This window comes from Triturus cristatus, chromosome 2_2 (genome assembly GCF_964204655.1).
Source record: "Triturus cristatus chromosome 2_2, aTriCri1.1, whole genome shotgun sequence".
Classification (NCBI taxonomy): Eukaryota; Metazoa; Chordata; class Amphibia; order Caudata; family Salamandridae; genus Triturus; species Triturus cristatus.
The window spans coordinates 812,586,756-812,612,161 of record NC_140582.1 but is presented as its reverse complement, the minus strand read 5'-3'; the positions used below and the strand labels follow the sequence as shown (position 1 = coordinate 812,612,161).

Genomic DNA, 25,406 nt, shown 5'->3' with positions numbered 1-25,406 from the left:
CTGGCTGCTCAGAGGTTAGCTATGTATCCAAACAAAATATATGCTATTTTGGACTGGCCTCCCCCTACGTCTTTTAAAGAATTACAATGTTTCCTTGGTCTGGCAAACTTCTATCTCAAGTAGTCTCTGATTTTGACCATAAGAAATGTTGCATACACTAAAGAAGGAGAATTGGATCGGTCATGCCTCCTCTAGGACATGTGATCACATGCCAGGCATCTAAGTGTGCCTTTTCAGCAGAGCACAATAACCAGCTTTGCCCCTTGTGCCTTCTGGGTGTTGTGCTCACCTCTCCTGCGGCGCATTATAACCAGCTTTCCCCCCAGTGCTCTCTAGGTGTTTTGCTCATCTTTGCTGCACCACTGTATAATCAGCTTCTCCTCCTATGTCTTCTGTATGTTATGTTTGCCTGCCTTCCTCTGCACTATAATTGTCTCTGCCCCTTGTTTTTTCTGGTTGTTGGGCTCAACTGTTCCAGCACTAGGGTATAGCCGACTCTGCCCACCCCCTTGTCCTATGGGCGTTGTGCCGCTTGCCTTGTACTGTACTTTAATCAGTTTTTGCCCCCATTTCCTCTGGGTGTTGTGCTAACCTGTTCAGTAATACACCATAACTGCCCTCTGAATCTTGTGCTTACATTTCCTACATTGTTCAAATACCTGTTCTTCTCCCAGTTTCTTTAGGGTGTTGGGTACAGCTAGCTCTGTCCCTGTGTCTTCCGTTTGTGGTGTTCACCTGTATCAAACCCCTGTCTCTTTTTAGATTTTTTTAAAGCAGCCTGTGCCCTTTAAAGGAACAGGGCCTGCTTTAAAAATAAAAATATTTCCTGTTTGGGAAGATATGGAGGTGTGTGTGTGTGTGGGGGGGGGGGGGGGCAGTACGGTGAGTGGGATCACTGGCTATTTCCATTAAAGCCATCCAACACAAATTCCAAAGAGGAAGCTATCCAACGTGGACAGCTTCCCCTTTGCGAATAAGGCACCACCTCATTTGATGCATTGATAACTTTTTAATGCTTTGCGACTTCAAAATGGCGTTTTACATGAGACCCTATAACCAGATGTCTTAAAATGTCTTAAGATGTTTTTTGTCTGTTCTACACTGTGCTATTAAAGGCTACGTCAGCTGTGAGTTCTGAGTGTTTTACTCATGCATATGGCTGCGTTCAAACTGAGATGACATGCTGTGCAAAATAACAATGGACTCGGATGCGGCTGGAGTGAGTAATTACCAGTTGCTGAGATTAATTCAAGCATTCCAACCATTATTGATTTGTACATTTCTACATGATGCTATAACTCGCTCTTCCCTGTGTAGTCTGGGTGTTGTGTCACATTATAGCTAAATCTGCTCCTTATGTCCTTTGGTTGTTGTGCTCACCTCCTCCACTCTTTGAATGGCTCTGGTATTTGTGTTCATTGGGTATTGTCTTTGTCTGCCCAACACAGAACTAAATACATCTCTATCCACTGAGTATTCTGGGTGTTGTGGTTGCCTGTCCCACACAGCAACAAAAAGTGCTCTATTGTCTCGCAACATGCTGTAGTTTTCTATGCTCCATATATTTTTTCAGAGTATTGGTCTCACCATGCCCAGACTGTGTTATAACCGTCTCTAGCTACTGTGTCTTCTGAACATTGACCTCACATGCTGGGCACCTTGATATAACTGCCTCTGACCCATTTGTCTTCGGGATACTTTACTTGCCTGACATACTCTGCACTATAACTGGTTTGGCTCCCTGTACCTTCTTAAGAGAGCCATGCACCACACTACTTTTCTGGGCGCTATGTTCACCAGTTCCACACCAGACTATAACTGCCTCTCAACGCCCTGTGTTGTCAGTATGTTAGGCTTGCCTATCCGGCACCAGATTATTACCAGTTCTGCTTCATTTGTCCTTTGCGTGTTGTACTTGCTTGTCCCAAACTGTGTTACAACAGGCTCTGATCCTTGTGTTTTCCGAGTGTTGTGTTGACCTGCCCCACATTGCCTTATAACCGATTCTACTCCCTGTGTCCCCCGCAGCATCATCATGACCATCTCGTCCACACTGCTGGCCCTGCTGCTGATGCCACTCTGCCTGTGGGTGTACAGCCGTGCTTGGATACACACCCCGCTTGTCCAGCTCCTGCCCATGGGCGCCGTCAGCCTCACACTCTGCAGCACCCTGCTGCCCATCGGTGTGGGGGTTCTCATCCGCTATCGCTACAACCGAGCTGCTGACCTGCTTGTGAAGGTGAGTCCCAGGGAGCACGCAATGCACACACCATGAGAGCAGTGCTCTGTGAGGACATTAGCCATGTGTACAGTACAGATACTGAAGGGTTGCTGAGTGTGGTATACCATATGGCATAAATTATATAACACTGCTGCAGTATAAGACAAGTAATCTACCACAGTGCATACACCGAGGCCCTTTGTGAACAAGCCTACACACATAAACACACAGACACCCACATACTCAAGAACACACACACACACACATACTCTCTCTCTCTGACATGTTGAGAGAAGTCATGCAAACAGCACATACATTGCTGCTGCGTAAGAAAATAGACACTCAATAAACTCATAGAGGTCTAACACATGGTTAATGCAAAAATAGCTAGCCTGCAATAAAAATATTTTAAGTGTGATTCACATCAATGGACCAGTGCTTCGCCATTTGATCAGTTGGAGCACATGATGATACATTGTATACATTTCCACCCAACTTTTATACATTTTTTCTCAATGAAGTAAGAGTAGAGGACACATGTTTAAATTGAAATTCAAGCTTGACATTAACATGCAGGTGCCAAGCGCTTCTTGTGGGAAGAATTGGAGAAGGCCTTGAGAAGATTATACAGTAGGCGTTGATAGAAAAGCTGACCCTCACTAAGGGCTTCATTACGATGCTGGTCAGGCTGGCTTCCTTGGTTCTGTTGGAAGCAGTCGAACCACGAGTTCTCATTGGAGGTGGTTGGTCCAACCACCGGATTACGATGCATGCATCCGGTACTCCGACTGACCGCTGAAAGACCGCTGACTCTGACAGCTTTTCTCTGACCGCCGAGATGACGGTTGGAGCAAAATAGCAGCCATTGGGCAGTACAGAAGTCTTGACCGCTGCCCGGATTACGATGTGGGTTCCTGATGACCTTACTGTGGCGGTCCCACCGCTGCCTCGAGTTGTCAAGAACAAAGCATTTGGGGGTGCATATTCACCCGAATCCGCTTCTCTCCAGCAGTCTCCTCTGTGGATCCCTTCCTTCATGTCTCCTCTACACCTGGGCAGCTGAACCCCGATGATTACGATCCAAGTAAGTCCTTATGTGTTATGTATCCCAATTTATTGGACTGTGCATATTCCGCTACACTACAGCAATGGAGTACATGGTGCACAAGGCATATCCCCATATATGTCATGCATGTGTGTACAATTCACATGTTTCCTGTGAGTTTTGTACGCATTTGCAGCAACATATTACGGGATATGTGCTCCGCCGTAGATGTGACTGCCGCAGTAGCAGCGGTTGCATCGTAATACGGGGGGAAGCTTCCCGGCCTTGGCGGTCAGAAAGGGCTCACGAGGTTAGCAGTAGGACAGTTGGTGCAACTGGCATCGTAATGAGGCGCTTAGTCTACCGTTCTTGCTTGGCTATGACAACTTCAAAATGAGGCTATGCTGGCTTGAACAATCAGATTAAATGTACAATGTACAAAACTGGAATGCAAGATGGCAGGACATTTATAATATGAATCAATGTGCAATAATACAAAGGCCCACATTGTACAGATACTCCGTTCATGTCTTGGGAGGGCAGCACAGACATCATGCCATCTTGACTTGTAAAGCAAACATTGTGTCTGAGAACAGCGTACTGAGAACAAACCAGAGTTGGGTGGCATGAATGAATGAAATACAATTTATAAAACGCTACAGCTACCTCCTGAGAGGTGTCCAGGTGCTATAAAAATTATGATGTCAAGTGCTGAAGAGATATGGGTTTTAGCATTTTAAAAAGCCTTCTGTAGGGATTTTCTAAGTGGAAGGGCGTTTAAAAAGGAAACCACTCCACTGTGAGAGGAACTTTACTGCTATGAATATAGATCTACTTTGAGGCAAAATTTAATGTGAGGTGCATGATTCCTCTCCAGTCTTTGCGAGATGTCTTTACTATGAGGAAAACCATTGTTCAGTGACGGTAAAAGCCATTCTGTGTGTTAAGGAGCTGTACCGTGCAGGAGATATATCTCTTGTGACTGAAGCAACTCTGCTGCAAAAGAGGCAAACAGCTATAGTGTGAGGTGAACGATTTCCATCTTCTCTTTAGAGTAAGGTGAAAAGCTCTAATGCAAGCTCTCCTGTAAGAGACAGGTATACTTACGTGATAGCTCCACGCCTCCACTGTAAGATAGTAATACTTATAAACGCTATATTCAGGGCCTCTGGATTTATGCGGTAATATAGGGACATGTTATATGGCATGAATGAAAAAAGTGGTCAAGGATAGGCAAATTAATCATCAAAGAAAGGCACATTATACGCATATTATATCACTAAAGGGATTTAATGCAACATTTTCAGAGGAACAATACTCTGCTTTGACATTTTACATACATTGATGTAAACTAGATCCTTACACTATAGAAAAATTATAGGTTTCTTACAAAAGAAAGCAACACATTCAAGAGGTCATATTCAAAACGTTATTCACCAGTAATAATGATTTTATCTTGTTTGTAAGCTAATGAATCTCATTTTAATATTGTCTTTCCTTCCTTTCCTGGGTAAATGTTTTGTGTAAAACAGAAAGAATCCTACCTTCGATAGACAGCAATCCTAATTATGCATGTATTTTGTAAAAAAAAAGTTGGGCCGTGTTTTATTCTGTGCATTCTCGTTATGTTTGAAAACTTTTCCTAAGTTTTGAGTTTCTTATGTTTTTTAAAGTATTGGACGGTGCACCAGAAGGTGAAGTAAAAAAAAAAAACGCTTCCAATTTATCCAAAATAATCCTTTATTCTTTTTCAATCTTTAAAATTCAACCACAGCCAACGCGTTTCGTTACTATGGAACTTCGTCAGGGCAACAGGTTAATCAATTATTAGATCCAAACATGGTACTGATTCTGACAGTCCAAATAGTTGGTACGTATCAAATAACATCCAATGTCGGTCTACAGACCTGATTACAGACCAAGAACAAAATCAAAGACCCTCAGTTAGCGACGAGTAGTAATCAAGTCAACGACGTAATTATAATTCAAAACACTTGTGCATGTAAATCCATGGTATTCAATATCAATAAAGTCGTAGTCTACAATCCTCAATAATTAGTTTAATAGAGGTGGCAAAACAGGACAAGTAACTGTATCTTGACAGCCAAGATTATGGCTGTCCTTCCATATCGCAATCGACGTCCTCTTCGTATTCGGAGTTTCTTATGTGTTCGCAGTAGAGGCTCACAGGAAACAACTCTTACAATTAAAAAACACCCTGATGATTAGTATTGAATACTTACTAGAAAACTTCATTACCCTGACTCATAGTCGTCCTCATCCCAGCCCTTACTGCTTGAGCAGACGCCCTGAGATATCCCTTCATCCATGTTCCCTAAGAAATCACAGACATTGTATTGCATATACTTTTTTTGTTTTTATGTCCTAGTGACAGCCTATAAGTACTCTCCTCTTTTCCATAACGGCCCGCTAGAATCAAATGGACATATTTAATTGGAGGTGTTCACAACATTGGGACTGTGGGCTAGTACAGGACAAAGACGAGGTGGACTATGACTCACAGTAATGATTTTTAAAAGCATTCAGTGCAGACCAAGTGGCCATCCTCCAAATGTCTAGTAGGGGGTAGATGGTGCTGTTTTTGAGTAGCCTTGTATATTTCCTGGAACAGGCTCCCCAACTGCTCCATGTGCCTGGCATATGGCCTGACAAACCCATCTACTCAAAGTGGAAGTAGATACTTTTTAGGTCGAGCCTGGTCAGCGCATGCGCTGCTCTGTGAGGCATTCTGTATTGGAGTATGCACTTGAAGCCCCGGCCCACTCTCCGCCCATATTTGTCACTGGCTTGTGTCTTTATCCTTCGTAAATGCTGGCTTCTGATTTGTAAATAGGCTTGTTAGTCCCTCCTTAGCACCACCTTGTCTTCATTTGAAACCTCCCATGAGGACACCCCCTTTTACATCTGTTGTTGCTCGGTTGGCTTTAATTACAGCCTCTGAGCATTATGGTTTTCGCATGCCTGCTGTTGAACGCAGGACACGCTCTCTCACAACAGCTTTATTTATTTTTTTACATACCACGGCACGCCACGCTGATAGTGGAGTCCGTTTCTTTGCTTTACTTGCATATTTTTTAAAAACTATTCATAATTTTTTTTTTAATTGGTCCATGCCGCACTTACACTTTAATGTTTGCCGCGCCCCTTTCCTTTAATGAGCCGACTCTAAGAAAAGGGGCGTGGCCGCCATTAAAGTGAAAGCACAGCATGGGGCGCTTTTACAAAAAAAGCGTTTGTTTGTCAACTTGACAAACACGTTTTTTTTTTGTAAAAGCCTCCCATACCGCGCTTTCACTTTAATGGCGGCAATTCCCCTTTCTTTAGACACGGCTCGTCTAAAGAAACGGGCACGGCCAATATTGAAGTTAAAGCATCGCATGGGTGTTTTTTACAAACTAGCATTTGTAATGCAATAGGTGTTGCATTCATGATACGTAAATGCGAGGCCTATTGCATTGCAAATGCTTTTTTTCATTTATTGGCAGAACCATAGAACACAAATAGCGAATCTGATGAATGAAAATATTTTGTTCTTTCTAAGTACATCAAGGCTCTTTTAATATCAATAGTCATTGTCTCAGAATTGCCAGATGGTCCTTCGAATACAGGCAACACAATTCCTTGTGATAAATTACATTTTTTTTGCATTTTCAGTTTGAATTTCAGGTTCGGACACAACACTATCCCATCAGGGAAGAAATCTGAGATAGATATGGGCATTATATCACTAGGCACACAACTCACATAACCTTCTAGCGGATGTGATTGCAATCAGAAATTTAATTTTGGCTCAAAATATCTGCTGATTCCAAAAGTGCAAACATGATTTTCTGAAGGGCTCAAGTACTATACAAAGATCTCAAGGTGGAATCAGGATAGGGCCCATCGATTTTCTAAGCTTAAAACGTTTGTGTAGTCTAAATGCTAAAGGGATTGATTAATTTCGAAATGTCATCACAAGATTTTTAAAACTCGAATCGCTTCCCAATGACATGCCAGAGCGGATGGAGCCAAAGCTTTTAAGAAATCATCCCTTAAAATTAATAACTTTTGAAGGAGATCCCAAGCAGCAGGATGTAAATTTTTTCCAAACACCATTTTCCAAAATGTCTGCAATGAGTATAACTTTGAATGCTTGAAGTACTGGGAATTTTAAGCCCAGCGGTGCAGGGGACCACACCCTAAGACTTCGGGTTCTTCCTGTTTCAGACCAACAGAAACACAGAGTCTTCTAGGTGAAGTCAAAGATCGATTTATTGGCTGCAGACCAATTACAGGTATCCGAGAAGTACAACACAATGTATGTTCTCAGGAGACTGCTAAAGTTACAGAAACAAGCTTCTCCTTAAATACAAAATATCATGCTTCAGGCATACATTCCTTGTTTTACGATATGGTCATCTACGTGTATCCATTACAAACGAAAAGGCAGAGTCATGATGACCATCCCACATTCCAGTTAGGCCAGCCCACAATTATTTACCCAGCGAGGCTCAGATCCTACATCAGATATCAACAGGCCCCAATAAACACGGGCATCTCCTGTTTGGAAAACAAGCCATAAAGCAGGAAGAGTCAGGTGTGAAAGAGATTAGCCGGAGGCTTGTGTAAGATGAAAAGGCTTTATGGTGTGTCAAACCCTGATGCTAATCACAGGTGGCCGTAGGACGGGGAGCTCGTGAGACCGGACTGACCTGGGGCAGCGGAGCCAAGCTGCACAGGTCACAGAGAAGTCAAACAGAAAGTACATGTGTTCTAAAGGCCCGTACTTGTTCGTAATGTGTAGCCTATGTGAGGGCAACCATAAGATGGCCACCGCTCTAAGATGGAACCCACGTAGTCAGTGTATAATATCATATACACAGTGCATTTATAGCTAAAACGTTATACAAAGCACTTGTACATACCGCATTGACCATTCGCGGTTCGCTAATACCGGAATAGACAGGGGTAGGGCCCTGCCTCCTACGGGGTCCCAAATTTCAAAGTACCACAGACCCTCCTTTTGCCCTTACATAGGCAATAACTATACTCATTTCAATCCGAGTCCAGGTCAATATTCACGAAGTCATGGAGATGTTGCTGTAGCATCATCCTATTACTTAGCTCGTCCCTCGATACAGGTTTCCTTACACATAATGTAGCACAGAGGCCACATATCGCAGGAGCACACTGTATGCACAGACAGAACAGGAAAAGAATGGCTAAGATCATTCCAATGACCATCAGAATCTTCCAACCCCAGGCAGATATCAGTTCCCAGAACCACCCCACCAGTGACCAATCTCCCTTATCCACGTGTATGGATTCAGATATTCTATGCAGTTTGGAGATGGCTTGATAAACTGTTGGAGCGTTATCTGGTATGAAAATGCAACAACTAGATTGGATAACCTTACATACCCCACCGCGGTCTGCAAGTATGACGTCTAGAACCATACGGTTCTGCAAAGTCATGAGGCGATCCGCTTGGAGCTCAGCTGTCAAATTACCAAGGGCACCAGCCGTAACATTAACAGTGGATTCAACCACACGAGTCAGTTGTCTCAGGTTCCTACTATTAACCATAGGTCCCCAAAATGGCAGGAAACCCAAAAAGAAGTCTCCCGCTTCCTGACCGGCAGTATCCTCCTTACTAATCACGCCTCTTACAACTCTGGTCTTGTGATAGTCAGAGGCAGCAGTAAATGTTGGCGGTAGCAGATTTGCAATATAACATGTGCCCGAGAAATCAGGGGGCAACCATGTATATGCTCGGTCATTGCAGACAAAATATGTACCCTTGGCAGCCAAAAACGCAGGGGAAAACTGTGATGGGAAAGTGTACGTTTCAGTACAGTCCCTTTTCCCCAGTTGAGCTCTTGGATTCTGACCATTACCTTGTAAACAGAACCGACCTATGTGGGGTACGACCCAGATTGGGGATGATATTTTTCGCTGCCTTTCACCCAGACTAATGCTATACCCCGTCGCGTTCCAGCCTACATAAGCTCTCAATTCATCCTTGGGTATAGATGAGTATGCGTCGATATCTCTGCTCATATCTGCAACTCCTTTCATTAAAGCTTTATTATTTGTGCTAGGTCTGATGGAACGCGGTTGTCGCGGGGAGTAGGCATCTAGTGCAAAGAGAAACATGGTCTGGAATGCCCATGACGATCCATTGTAACTAAACGGCAGCACTAGATAAGGGATACCCTTATTAATGGTATGTGGCATTAAACCACACACCCAGCAATTGGTTGTATTTATGACTAGTTGGTGCTGGTGCAGGAGCTGAATAAACGAGTTGTTCACAAACTCTGATCGTCTGGCTTGTTCGTGTTCAGGCAGAGGGTGAAAAGAGTGCAAGGAGGCAGTAGGAGGAGGTATAGGCTGTACAGTGGGTGCAAAGGGCTCTTGAGAGGAGAAGAATACAAATCCTACAGTAAACACTATCATACTACATAGTATAAACAGACATAAAAATACAAAACGTTTGCTCTTCATTATTTTACATATTTTTGCTTTAAAGTTCATTTCCTCAGCGGGTCTCTCCATCTTGAAAAACTCCATCCTCTAATCGTGCCGCTCGCGGCGGGTGAGTATCTTCTGCTAAGGAGTACGCCTGTCGGTCCAGGGAACGCCCTAGACCAACCAGAACCGTTGACCTAACGTCTTCGGCCTGTACCCCAAAGTCTTAGCACCGCGACCCTGCGGCTGAACCCGGATGGTGGTTCGAAAAACAAAAATCAAGAAAGTCCTTCAGATGGGAGAGCTATAATATCAAAAACAAAAAGGTAAGGGAATCTTTATTTGTCCATAGGCCTTGGTCTCAGGTTGTAGTGGAAACGGCCAGGTACTGTCTGATCTTGAAACAAGAGTTCAGGCTCTGTGGTGTCCAATCGAATTGACGGTGGCACAGCTTCTTGCAAAATATCGTCACTCTGTTGTGCTGAAGTTGTGCCTCTTACGCGTGCATCACTGAACGGCACAAAACGAGGTACAGTGTCTGTTTCAGAGTCAGCGATACCCTCCTGGACCCACTGGTCATATGGTAGAGGCAAAGGGATCCTCTTGATGTGGGCGCCGTGAATCCCATTCTTCTTCCCCTTTACTCGAACAGCTGATCTTGTAGACAGCAGTACGAGGTGAGGGCCAATCCAACGGGGCTCATCGTTGCTCTTTCGCTGGAAGTTCTTGATGAGCACCCACGTGCCAGGGTCAATAGGGTGTCCTGGAGCCTCAGAGGCCTGGGGGAGAGTATCATGCACCTGTTGGTGTAAAACACGCAATTTAGCCGTCAATTCATACAAATAATCAAGCAGTACTGGATGTTCGATTTCACTGAATTTCGTCGGTCTTGGCACACCCCATATTTTGGCCAGCTTGAGTTTTAGAGTGCCATTGTAGCACTCTACTAATCCAGCTGATTGGGGGTGATTAGCAGCGTGACACTTTTGCTTGATCCCTAACCCTTCACACACATTCTTCATCACTCGACCCACAAATTCACTCCCATTATCACTCCACACCATTCTTGGCATTCCAAACCTAGGGAAAAATTCCTTCACAAGGGCTTTGGCTTTGGATAAAGCAGTGTTGTCTTTTAGGGGATATGCTTCTATCCATTTTGAAAAAGCGCAAACACCAACCAATACATATTTCAAGTTGTTGCACCTCTCCATGTGGATAAAATCTATCTGCAAAACTTCAAATGGATATGATGGAGGTGCAAAATGACCAGCTGGAGTTGGGGTTCCCCTACCAGGGTTGTACTTCAAACATACCATACAATTCTTGACCACATTCTCTGCACACTTGGGAATTCCAGCATTCTGCCATACTGGAGCCAACAACTTACAGATTCCTTTCATACTGATATGTGCCATTCCATGTGCCATAGTAACCACTGGAAGCACATATGCATCAGGTAACAACCATCGCCGATGTTCTGACAAATCAACCCAACAACCATTCTCATCTAATTTACCCGTACTTTCTCTCCACTTGCTCAACTTTTTCTCTGTGGCTTCAGCTTGAAGAGACTTTACACTCTCTATCGTGTTTTCACACATTCCAACATCACCAACCAATCTTGCAGGGCCTGCAACATACATTCGAGTTTTCACATCTTTTGCTGTTTCTTCGCGATTTCATCAGCAAATGCATTACCACGACCAACATCATCAGTGATTTTCTTGTGCGCACTGCATTTCATAATCGCAACTTGCAATGGTAGGGTCAGTGACTCAAGGAGATCATTCACTAACTTGCCATTCTGAATCTTAGCTTCATGCGAAGTCAGGAACCCACGTTCTTGCCACAATCGCCCAAAACTATGCGCCACGCCAAAGGCGTACTGACTGTCAGTATATATGTTCACTTTCATTCCTTCAGACAACACGCATGCTCTTGTAAGGGCAATCAATTCTGCTGCTTGAGCCGAATTATGTGGCACTCGTGCAGTCTCAACAACCGTATGCAAAGTCGTGATAGCATATGCAGCAGTCGTATCACCATTCGGAAGCTTAAAGCACGAACCATCCACCCATAAGGTACCATCACACTCAGTCAGGGGAGTATCTTTAAGATCCACTCTCCCTTTCGTCTCTTCTTCTGTTCTGAACAGACAATCATGTTGCTCAATCTCATCTAGGCCTGCTGGAATCGGCAATAATGTAGCCGGATTCAACGTGTTGCATCTCTTTATGTATATATGATTTGCTAACAGTGTCAATTCATATCCTGACAATCGCGCACTAGTTAAGTGCTGTGTCTTGGTCCTGTTTAACAATGTGTCCACAGCATGAGGAACCATAACAATCAATGTATTATCCATCACTAGTCCAGCAGACTGTCGTATAGACATAGCTGCGGCGGCTGTGGCTCTCAGACAACTTGGCAATGCCCTCGCTACCGGGTCCAAGGTTGACGAAAAATATGCGCATGGACGCGGTCTGTCGCCAAAAGGCTGTGTCAACACTGATAATGCGCAACCGTTCTTTTCGTGAACATACAATGTAAAAGGCTTGCTGTAGTCAGGGGTACCCAACACAGGAGCTGAACATAATGCATTTCGCAATTCCCAAAAACTTTTCTGACACTCTTCAGACCATGGAATGGGATTCGGTGTGTCTTTACATGTTAATGCTAACAAAGGTTTTGCCAGCAAAGAGAAATTCGGTATCCAATGCCTACAATATGAAGTAATGCCCAAGAAAGCACACACTTCTCTCTGTGTTCTTGGCACACTTAATTGTGCAATGGCTTGAATTCTCTCTGGGGTCAGTTTCCTTCCCTCCTTCGATAAGAGATGACCTAAATAGGTCACCTCTTGTCGACAATATTGCATTTTTGAGAGAGACACTTTGTGATGAAAGGCAGACAAATGACGCAACAATGATAGTGTAGCTTTTTTGCAAATCTCTTCAGTATCCGCGGCGATTAGTAAATCGTCAACATACTGAATAAGGATAGCGCCACTAGGTAAAACAAGTGCATCAAGCTGCGCTTTTAAAGCTTGACTGTATATTGATGGACTTTCACAGTAGCCCTGTGGAGCGCGTTTAAAGCGGAAGCTTCGACCCCCTAAACTAAAGCCAAAAATGTCTCTGCTCTCCTCTGCAATTGGGATGCTAAAGAAAGCATTCTTTAGATCGATCACTGAGAACCATGCAGTGGAGGCTGGAATCATAGTTAACAAGGCAGTTATATCAGGGACAACTGGAAACTGTGGCACAACAATCTTATTAACCTCTCTAAGATCAATCACAAATCTGTAAACAGATGGCTGTGAAGGGTCCGTTCGTTTTAAGACAGGTAAAACTGGACTATTGCAAATGTTGCCTCTTGTTTCTTCAATTACATCCTTTTTAACCAAATCGCTGACAATTGCTAACAACGCTTTCTGACCTTCATTGGAGATCTTGTACTGGGGAATGCGTGGCAATCTGACATTGGCTTTTAAAGTTACCACGTATGGCGGTATTTCCAGGAGACCCACATCATTGGGACCAGTAGCCCAAAGGACATCTGGAAGGGATGACAATTCAGGTGGCATTGCATTCTTAGACAAATACATCGGGGAAATCACTTCCTTACCTAATGTAAGTTGTACTCCTGAGGGGGAACAATATAGCGTTGCATGCAATCTTTCTAGCAAATCTAATCCTAACAAATTCTCACCACAACCTGTTGTTAGGATGAGGCGTGCTTTCAGCTCACAGGGTCCAACAGAAAGTGACATAGGACTAGAAATCGGGTTCCTAACTGGGGCGCCAGAAAAACCTACTGAGACATTCATTTCGCCAGACAAAGGCGCGCCAGGGAGTTTTGAATGCATAATTGAACTCTTTGCAGCACCAGTGTCTAGCAGAAAGGGCTCTGTTACATTTGCTGTAGTCACTTTGACATATAGTCCGCTCTGATCCACTGGTACTGAAACAACTCCCTCTCTCTGTCTACGGCTGTCCTAGTAATCATTACCTTCCACATTGTCGTCTTCTGCATAATAATCATTATTGTAGTACTGAGCTGTATTACCAGTTGCATTGGCTTGCTGATCAAAGCTATTTATGGTATTTTGAGGCGGAAGAGGACGCGCGTTCTGGGGAACATTTCCACACCCTCTGCCTCTAGGAGCTTGCTGACCACCTCTACCTCTTGCGCCATACGCATTACTAGTACGCTGCATTAATTTAGGGCAACTATATTTAAAATGACCTTCCTCTCTGCAATATGAACATTGATTGGGTCCTACAGGGATACGTGGTTGATAATACCCATTCATTTGCTGGTTATTCTGAAACTGTTGGGGTTGCTGATAGACACCTTGAGTTTGCCTGTAATTATTCTGTCCTCCACGAGGCGGATAAGCCTGCTGCAAGAGGACCTTTGTTTTCAGTTCTTTCGTTTTCTTATCTGTTCTATCCTTCTCATCTTTATCTCTATTTTCATAATACTGTGCAGTAGCCAGTATTTTCGCTGAAGAGGAAACAGCCCAAGAACTCTCTGAATCTTTTAATTTCTTACACAACTCGGGAAGTAGATTCTGCACAAATTTATCCACAAATAACTGTTGGCCACCTTTAGTACTCATGTCTTGACCACTGTGGTCGATAAACGTTTCTTCAAACCTTGTAAAGAAATCGGACACTGTCTCATCTTTCTTCTGCTTGCATGCGGACAGTTTATCCCAATTTACGCGCATCGCGGGCATTAAAGTTTTCATGTATGTAATAATTCTACCAGGGAGGTCTGCTACTAAAGGGTCAGGCTTTGCACCACCAACTTGGCCAGCGTCTGCAGCAATGATATTAGCCCACGTGCCCCCTAGTTCTGCAGCATGATCCGTATTACAGATGGATCCCCATAAAGGCTGTGGAACAACATTCCCGAACAACATATCTATGTCAGCCAGATTCATGATGCACGATTCTGCAGTCTGTGATAACTCCTTATAATATCCTGTAGGGTTTTTACGGGGGTCAGGCAATGTCTGCTTAAGCGCTAACACCTCAGATCGCTTCCATGGGACATGTACCCAAACACGCTGAAAATGTGCTAAGACAGGTGGAACAGCATTTGGCTCAGCAGGTCTCCAAACTGGGGCAACCTCACGCATCGGATATTGGCGCGCTTTTTCCTTTTTCCCCACAGGGACTTCCTGTTCGAACAATGATTGGTGACAATCGCTATTCCTGAAGGACAGTAATATCGCAACTGCTTTATCTACGTCGGGACCCACAATTGTACCCTTTTCGAAATCAAATCGTACTCGACACAATTCCTGCGGGATTGTGTTTGTACCATGATCCTCCAATTCCTCACAGAGGAATTCACACATTTTGTCAAAGACATATCTCTGTTTTGGGGCATCCCATTGGTCGAAAACGTTAACAACTGATTCCAAATTATAGAGTAAAGGGAAACCAATCCACCTACACGCCAGATGATCTAACACCTCTTTCTCGTCAGGACCAGGCAGCTGACTGCGCAATTGCTTACGTTGCAAACCAGGAGTCGCACTAGATGACCCAAAGAGAGGTGACATTAAACTAGTAACTACATTAGCTAGTCGTTGTCGTGCTGAAGGAGAAGTTGAGGCGAAAACGGGGGGATAGACAGAGGGAAGAAAAGCGGATTCAGATACAGGTACCTGGGTAGTGTAAGAAAGAGCACCAGTGGAGGCAGCTGATGTGCTAGGCAAAGTCGCAGGAAGCGCGGGGGCAACAGGTGACAAAACTGGCGGCCCCTGAGAGGGCTGCACTGTAGGGGTAGGAGCCAGCTGAGGAGGAGCTGGCGGCTGTGGGAAGGCTTGCGGCATATTTACTGGAGGCTGCACATTACAAGCTGTGGAGGCGCTGTGGCATTTTGCGCATACGGGGGTGGCGAACTTAGCAAATGGGACATTAGGGAATCTTTCTCTTTCTCTTTTGCTTCATTTTGCACAAGGGGTGACAAAACAGGGTAACATTTATCGATCCCTAGTTTGCGCTGTCTATGTAACTGCTCATTCATTTGTTCCTCCTCATTATCTTTAAATTGCACAGCTGCTTGCATCATTGACATACCTCTTTCTCTCTTATTTCTTTTCGCTAGCTTAATTTCCTTCTGTTTGGCTTCCTTTCGCCATAGGCGGAAAGAATCAAACATCGCCGGCCGGGCTTTCTTTTTAAACAATTTAACTTCCAAATTATCTAAGATATCTGTATCGAAACTACCATTTTGGGGCCATTTTAAAACACAGTCCTTTCTGGTGTATCGGATCCATACTTCATTATATGCAATGGGGCCCACGCCATGTTTTACATAAAGCTCATAAGTTGGAGTTCCAATTGGAGGAACAGGACATGAATCCTCTAACTGGAAATCCCTTCCACAACCCAAACAAAACAATCTTCCAAATATACTAGAGCCAGGCATCTTCGCTCACTAGTCTAGTTTCAAACTTCAAAGGATTATCGATTACTATAGTCTTGTGAATACACGAGTCCTCTGGCTTTGGCGCTTGCAAGCTCCAAATCAAAATGATCCCGAAGGATACCAAAAATCCCGAAGGATACCAAACAAACTGGGAGACGCTCCACTTATACTTAACTGAATATCGATAATCGATGGCGTCACCAGAAGACTCTCTCGATTGTTTCGCTCTACCAAAATCGTCAAGGGTCCAAAACAGGGCGATTAATCAGGGCAGCAGTCCTTCGTAGCCGTCGGGACGCGGAGAACCTCGCAGAAAAGACTTTCCGACCACGTCGACATGCAGGGGTCGATGAAGTGGCAGCCTTCCTCCAGAATTTCCACACGAAGCTCCTCACGAACCTCTGGCTTGGACCGGTACCGCTGAAATCGTCCCGAGTTGGGTGCCAACTGAAGTACTGGGAATTTTAAGCCCAGCGGTGCAGGGGAACACACCCTAAGACTTCGAGTTCTTCCTGTTTCAGACCAACAGAAACACAGAGTCTTCTAGGTGAAGTCAAAGATCGATTTATTGGCTGCAGACCAATTACAGGTATCCGAGAAGTACAACACAATGTATGTTCTCAGGAGACTGCTAAAGTTACAGAAACGAGCTTCTCCTTAAATACAAAATATCATGCTTCAGGCATACATTCCTTGTTTTACGATATGGTCATCTACGTGTATCCATTACAAACGAAAAGGCAGAGTCATGATGACCATCCCACATTCCAGTTAGGCCAGCCCACAATTATTTACCCAGCGAGGCTCAGATCCTACATCAGATATCAACAGGCCCCAATAAACACGGGCATCTCCTGTTTGGAAAACAAGCCATAAAGCAGGAAGAGTCAGGTGTGAAAGAGATTAGCCGGAGGCTTGTGTAAGATGAAAAGGCTTTATGGTGTGTCAAACCCTGATGCTAATCACAGGTGGCCGTAGGACGGGGAGCTCGTGAGACCGGACTGACCTGGGGCAGCGGAGCCAAGCTGCACAGGTCACAGAGAAGTCAAACAGAAAGTAAATGTGTTCTAAAGGCCCGTACTTGTTCGTAATGTGTAGCCTATGTGAGGGCAACCATAAGATGGCCACCGCTCTAAGATGGAACCCACATAGTCAGTGTATAATATCATATACACAGTGCATTTATAGCTAAAACGTTATACAAAGCACTTGTACATACCGCATTGACCATTCGCGGTTCGCTAATACCGGAATAGACAGGGGTAGGGCCCTGCCTCCTACGCGGTCCCAAATTTCAAAGTACCACATGCTTCCTGGAAGCTTGAATGCCCATAGCCACCTCATTTGAACAACTCTACTGTTGTAGGCCTGATCTTTCAATTTCCACATTGTGAGACATAGATGTGCTAGCTGGACCTGGGATAACATTGGATACTTTAAGGGGGAGGGTTCAATGGTAGATGGTAAGAGTCCTCTGCAGCCATTTGACTCAACAGTGGGAATCATGAGCAACGAGACCAAATGGCGCTATTAGAATTACTGTCACTTTCTACTCCTGTATCTCTTTTGGGAAGAAGGGAATTAGAGTAAAGGCAAAAAATGGGAATTGACAGAACATCTACTGCCCATGCTTTTGTGCACCATGTCTTCATGCAGAACTTAGGCAGGAGAGTAATAAAGTGCAAGGCAAAAAGGTCTAAACATGGATTGACAGATATAAAAATTATCTGATTCAACACAGTCTGGGCTAAATGAAATGACACTGAGGTCAGGATGTTTCGACTGAGGCTGACATGCTCCTGTGATGTCCTCAGATACATATGGAATAAATCTACTTGGATTGTAATTCTACCTGCTTACTATCTTCATTCCATATCAACCTTGGTGTAAATTGGATTATTACACACTTTACATTTTTGCGACGAGGATGGGATATTTATTGGTGATGTGTCATGCTTGGGTAAATGTATTTGTACAAAGATCTATGTGGCGATCAAAGGAAAATGTATTATAGGTTGGCAAGATCTTGCAAAAATGGGCCTTAAGCTAGTTCCAGGTTCAGATTGTCCAGTACAAGTTAATGATGTCTCCATTTCATTGATTTCTGAAAACTTACATGATTTAGTCAATAGCCTCCTTCAAAATTTCCAGACGTTTTCAAGGAATCAGTTGGTAAAATTAAGAATTATGAGCATTTAATCAAGCTCAAACCAGCTGCCATTCCAGTCATGCACAAATTAAGAACAATTCCATTAAATGTTAAGGATGATCTGAAAAAGCTATTAGATAAAATGGTGTCTGAAGGCATAATTGAAACAAATAATTCTTCACAATGGTCAGTCCAATAGTTATTGTTCAAAAGAAGGATTTTTTGGATAGGAAGGGATGGTGGAATAAAAGAGCTATAGTCAAACTTTCTCATGAGCAAGCCAACAAAATTAGGTTGTCAAAGCACTCTTTTGACAACTCTTCATGCTCTCATTTTCCTATTGGCTCACCTTCAGATAACTCAAACATTTTCACGCAACCTTCTCTAGCTACTTTTGAGAGCTCACCTCAACGCTCTACCCCTGATTCCAGTTTTCAATTGAATTCCTCTTCTCCTACACCATCAACTTTAGTATCATTCAGACCTTCTAGGAATTGTTCATTCCCTGCAAGGACTTTTATTTGTCTTAACCTTTCTTTCTTTTTACAGCTTGTTCTTCATTTATAAAAAAAAAGGGAGATGATGTAGAGTATGTTCATATGTCCATATTCCCTTAAGTAATGTCCCTTCTTTGTGTCATGTACATTATGGCGTTTGTTGTATTCTTTGGCGTGCGCTCTTTGAAGGTATATTTACCTTCAAAGAGGACCCGTGTGTTGTGTCTGTTTCGGTTCGAAGTCCGAGTTGCTGAATTGCAAATCAGCGGTTGGACTTCTGCCAGTACAGACGTGCTCCTGTGATATTCTCAGATACATATGGAATAAATCTACTTGGATTGTAATTCTACCTGCTTACTATCTTCATTCCAAATCAACCTTGGTGTAAATTGGATTATTACACCCTTTACACTTCTGGCTAAAATGTGGGCCCTTGTTTGTGTACACATGTCACTTAGCACTTCCAGCACGGCACACCACATTATATTTGAAAGTAGAAATCATTTTCATTATGCCACAGTGTTTTTAAATGATCGATGATGATTAATTTAGTTGGTGATAATAATAAAATATTTAATGTTCTTGTTGCACAGTTTTCTTAGCCTTATTTGGTTTTGTATTTAAATATAGCCTTTTCCCAGTACAGAGGGATTTTTCAAATTACTCGAGCTGCAATTCAAGGCAGCACAGGATCATAAAGAACAGTGACAGGCTTCATAGTTTACATCGGAAATCTATCACAATGAGACCGCGTTCATTGGCTCGGAAGCGCTGTGACATCACCCCGCACTACGGTGAAATCCAAAGCTTGTGAAGCTCAGCGAGGGGAATTGCTGCATATTTCCAAGGGCTTTTTCCTCATTCCTTCCTAACTTTTGTCTCAACGGACACTTCGGCCTCAAGATTCTTGAATGGCTTCCCACCCAACCAAACGTTACATGCCTTCAAGAATGGAGCGGTAATGTTCTGCAGACATGGCTAGAATGCTAAAACAGTGACCCTTACCTAAGTGTTGTATCAAATAGCCCATTCACACTGCTTAGCGACCTCACAGCGTAATGCAGCAGGATATTCACATTCTACATAAACACAGGAATTTTGGTCACTAATGCCATGTGGAGAATGTTGGTACAGTATTTCTCTGGTACTTTAATTGTGCCCATAAGTGCTGTACTTAAGTTTATCACTTGATCAACAGTATATTATGCGCATTGCAATGTCTACTCATTCCAAATTACTATTTTGAAGGGGCTGAAAGACGTGCTACAGTCCATCCTTGCAGCACATTACACTCTTCAAGGGGCACTATTGGCTTGGATCCTCAAAGGGTCTATGGCTTTGCAACAGAAATCTTCATCTATTTCCTCCCCTGCTTAGTTCCTATGTACCGCACTCCTGCTTTTTAGCAGGGTTTGTACTAGACAATTGTTCAAACCATACAAGGAAATGTGGTGGCTCTGGGATTGGTGGTGCACTTCTGACATGATGTTGAGTTCTGTCCAAAGTCTTGTTATTCCACATTCGAAGTCATTATAGGAAGCACTGAAGCAATACAGAAACATACCCGGGAAATCCCAAGAGTGGTCCATGATTTTTTGTTCTCTAGAGAAGACCAAGAAACATCTCTTCAGTGGTGCACCGGCATACATTGATCGTATGTGGAATGGCAGTAAAGCAGTTGTCAACTGTGCCATTCCCCATTCTCCTGACCATGGTTCTGAAAATAAGACAGGGGAATCTTGTGATGTGCATGGTCTACTGCAAGGACAGACCCCAATCAGCTAAAATGGGAAAAAACTAAAGGGGTCAAATGGCCACGAAAACGGAAGCTAGCTAATCTTTTGGTTTCTTTCTTATTGTAATTCCAGATTTTTGTCCTTTTTGCAACTGTTTTAATCCTGGTACGTTCCCAGTTATATGCAGCAATATTGATGTAAAACGTGTTTAAAGCCTAATTACTTGTATGTTGCATTTTGTGGCATGATAAGTTGTACATTGTGACATCATAACCCGGTCCCAGAGGTGCCACGTAACACCATACTAAAATGTGTAAACAACTCTGGTTCTGGTGAATACCTATTTTTTTTAAGTTGAGCCTGATTAGACCAGTATGCGCTCTGTTGTGAGGCATATTGTGCTTAAATTAATAAAATAATTCACTTACTCCTTTTTCTGTGTGTGGCTCAATCAAAGCAAAGCATCTCTCCTCCCCCGTTGTAGATGAGAGCGACTCACCTGCCTGGCCATAGCTTAGAGCTTCTCACCTTCTTGGCTGTATCTCAGATCTTCTCACCGCCCCGCCATAGTTCAGAGCTGGGTGTAGTTCAGAGGTTTTCTCACAGTTCAGTGTTGATAAAATCTTCAATCCTGATTTGGGTCCCTATGTGAGCTTTTTAAATGACTTCAAACAGTGCATGGTTCACACATGTCTGTATCCCAGTATCTAGTGTGAATAGAGTCCAGGAGGAATTCCTAGCGACGGCAGATAGTTTTGAGGGATCATTTACAGCTCTTAATAGAAGGTTACACATGGTTGGCCTTGCAAGTCCACTGGGCAGTTTTGGCTATTACTGGCAACGAGGAATGAGGGGTCCTCACCGACAGGCTGCTATGTGGGTGGTTAATGTCCTTGTGTTGCAATCTAGGCGTCATAGAAGGCGAGTGGACATTGTTAAAGTCATCTAGGTATAATGCCTTGAACAAGCACATGTGTGTTTAACATTCTGTAGCAGAGCTTTCCATATTTTGGGTGGTCTCCAATAGAAGGGTTGATACCGGCTGGCCACAATATTCTTCTGCTAAATACAGGCCTTAGTGGGAGGATTTTCTTGGGTCAATGAGAAGCCATCGTGATGGCCATCATCTCTTGTGGCATCCAGCTCAGTGTCAAAGATGGGGCCCAGATTCGTAATCGATTCCTGAAGGTGGAATGTTGGGTTTTATTAATGCCACCAAGGGTGTGATAAATTTTGAATTCCTTCCATTTTGTTTTTACTTCTGGTGTTAGCGAAGACCCTTTAATTTTACTACAATTATAAGTATATTAAATACTTAGAGTGGCTTTCAGCCAGCGCTCTTTATCCATTGGTCTGTTGTTGTGTCAGTCACATTTTTCGTTCACTCATTACATTATACAGCATCGGGCAGTGGTCAACCCACTTCAGCAATTGATTAACTTCACTCTGAGTGTCTGCAATCATCTGTCATTAGGAACATTAAAGGCTGTCTCTTTATTAACTGACAGTGCTACTTTTAATTCCTAATTTTGCTTTCATTTAATTTTTTTAGTTCATGGTTACACAAAAATGTCATTAACATTGTTACAAAATGGTACTCAATGCTAAAATAAAAATACTTGTCTATGATGCTCACCGCTCTTCAGAATGAAAAGTTGATTTTACGTTGCTAATATATTACAATCCATAACACAAGAGTAAACAAGCATTTACAATGCAATGGTCTCGGCAATATTATAGGTAGAGCTATTGGTACTGCTCGTTATTTTTGTATCATTTTTGTATCCCTAAATAAATGGCATTGTCATTTCTATTGGCATTAGCTTTTTTTGCATATGTGATACCTATTGCATTAGCAGAGAGAGAGTGAGGTAGTGAGATAGAGAGAGAGAATGAGGTATTGAAACAGAGAGTGAGGTAGTGAGAGAGAGAGAGTGAGGTAGTGAGATAGAGAGAGTGAGGTAGTGAAAGAGTGAGGTAGCGAGGGAGAGGGATGTTGTGAGGTAGTGATATATAAGCATAGAGTGATGTTGTGATGTAGTGAGATAGAGAGAGAGGTAGTGAAAGAGAGAGTGAAAGTGAGTTAGTGAGATAGAAAGAGTGAGGTAGTGAGATAGAGAGTGATTGAGGTAGTGAGGGAGAGAGAGTGATGTAGATAGTTAGGTAGAGAGAGTGAGTTAGTGAGAGAGAGAGAGAGAGAGAGAGTGAGGTAGTGAGGTAGTGAGGTAGTGAGAGAGTGAGGTAGTGAGGTAGTGAGAGAGAGAGGTAAAGAGATAGTGAGGTAGTTTTAGAGAGAGAATCAACTACATAGACATATAGACCTAGTCACATAGATGTAGACATACACTATGTCATTGATCTACACATACAGAGCCACCCATACACACACACAGAGCTACTCACACACATATACAGAGCCATACAGATACAGAGCCACACACATACACAGTCACCCACATACAAATACAGAGCCACCCAACATACATTATGAGGCATATGCGGAGCTGCATACAGCTGCAAATTAAACCAGATCATTTACAGGCAACCGTTAACAGCAAAGTGTACCACGGCCCAGCGGGTTCGGCTGTGGTGCGCCGTTGGGAGAGGATGTGATGGAATCCCGGCGATGGGCAATGCCGCCAGACCTGTGAAAAGGCACCTCTGGCATGTCGGCACTGCGCCTGCAGATGCTGAAGCAAGTAATTAATCAGCTTTACAGGCCAGGGCCTTACCACCCTGCATTCGCCTGATCTCGGAGCTAAGCAGGCCTGGGCCTGGCTAGTACCTGGATGGGAGACCTCCAGTTGCTGGAAGCTCGAGTTTTGGTTTCGATATTAAAGTGAGTTAATAAAGAAATGCCCGGGTCTGGATGTGCGTGCGCATGTGTCTGGTGGGGAGCCTCGGCCCGGTCTTTATGCCTCCTGTGGGGAGGGAGTGGCCCTGAGCCAGGCCTGGGAAGGAGCCAGTCCCGAGGCTCCCTGGCTGCTTGTACCTGCCCATCGTGAGGTGAGGGCGCGGCGGTTCGGCGCTCGCTGCTGACATCTGCGGTCACTGCAGGTCACACTTCAGGATCAACTCCCAGCCCTCCTCCTGCCGGGGTCAGTATATTGAGCACCATCGCTCTGGGTCATAGTGACACCAGCTGTTCGTAGCACCTAGAAACATCAGAGGTGCTATACCAGACGCTCTCTGTGTAGTTACACAGTCTACGACCGGAAATACATGGCCACAAAAGACGTCTGCTTTTCCCAAAAGGTGGTATTGACAGCCCAGGGGGTTGAAACATTACAGCCCCCTGCTGCTGATAAGGACCGGACGGCCCCGGGTCACCAGGACGCAGTGCTAAGTGATGTTTATTTACCAGCACTGTGCATTCTGGTAGTTGTGGTTCTGCTGCGTTCGGTTGGATCAATTGAAGTAAGGTCCCTGGATCCAGTGAAAGAAATGCCAAGGTCTGGATGTGCGTGCGCATGTGTCTGGTGGGGAGGGGGGAGGGGGTGTATCAAACCCAGCTGCAATCCATCTCTCACCCCTGAGTGTGTGAAAAAAAGGGACTGACGTATTGGGCAATTTCATTTCCTGCACCTTTCTTCCCACAATTGCGCAAGGCCCCCCGGAGCGTCTGAACCTGACGGCAGCGCTGGCATGACGTCACCAGATCTCTTTGTGTGCAGCCTTGGCACAAGTCCTAAAACAAGACAAAACTTCCCGAACTTAGATTGTGAACGCCTTTACAGGGTGAACGTACACACAGCTAAGACTCCCCAGTAACCATCTCCAAAATGAAAAGGGAGCGTAGCCCTACATGGGCACTGTGAGACACTAAAGGACCTGGCCTCTCTCTCTCTCGCTCGCTCTACCTCCCTGCAAGAGAAGTTGGTCACACTCACCGAACTCATAGTGGGACCGACCGGGCGCAGGCCTGAAGTGAGAGCCCGTACAGACAGGAATCCCAGGCGGTCAGCCTGAACCCTGCACGCACACAGGGACACTCACAACAAATCCTGTCCAATATGGGGTTTGGAGAAGATAACCTAGAAGTGGAGGGAGTGGACAGTGCCGTAACGCGTTCAAGCAGTCGCTGCTGCGGCCGTACGGGGTTAGGGCAGGGAGAGAGCCTGGGACCGGGCGGGGAGTAGCTGAAGTCTGTTAGCAGGAGGTGATGCGCCATTGCGAAGGTACAGCCCGGGTGGCTTGCGACTATCAGTTTGCGCCACATTAGTTGCTGCTAGATCATTCGGAAGGGGACTGTAACGCTCAGCCTACCTTGGTGCAAGTTTACTTAAAAGCGTTAACGGTAGCCGCTCGAGTCACTGATGTGTCCTGGTGCCTCTGGCCTGGGCGCTGGCACACTCCGATGTACAAACACGGGAAGCTTCAAAACTTTTTCGGCTTCGAGGGCGTTTTCCTGCTGTTCTAAAAGGGCGTGGCTAAAAAGTGGAAAGAACAGCAAGGAACACGCCCCCGAATCTGAAAAAGACGGAGCCTATTTGGAGGGACGGCTCTCTCCTCCAATGGCTGGCCTCCGTTTAGGAAGCCAGCCAATGGAGGAGAGGCAAAAAGAGAGGCGGGCTAAGGAGCCACTCTCAGAAACATTAAATCTCCGACTTCCGGTTCTGCCTTCGGCAGACCGGACGGTCCTCGACCTAAAAACATTGCCATTTACAATAGCTCTAACTCCCCAAAAAATGCAAGACCTATTCCATTTCTAATGCTTGTTTCCTATGTAATCTACTGAGACTGTTAACTGAAGTAATAAGTCCACCTAAATTCTAATACAGTCAGAAGAACTCTTTATTATATTCGGATGACCTGTTGATACTGGAAACCA

The 25,406-nt window shown here is 44.2% G+C and overlaps 1 protein-coding gene across 1 annotated transcript in view; it reads left to right on the top strand.

Annotated features, from left to right (window-relative positions):
* Nucleotides 1-25,406, top strand: part of SLC10A4 (solute carrier family 10 member 4) — a 117,285-nt gene that overhangs the window by 21,388 nt on the left and 70,491 nt on the right. The window contains exon 2 of the mRNA XM_085642136.1: nt 2,029-2,239. Coding sequence (XP_085498262.1) covers nt 2,029-2,239 — 211 coding nt within the window. The remainder of the gene's footprint in view (nt 1-2,028; nt 2,240-25,406) is intronic.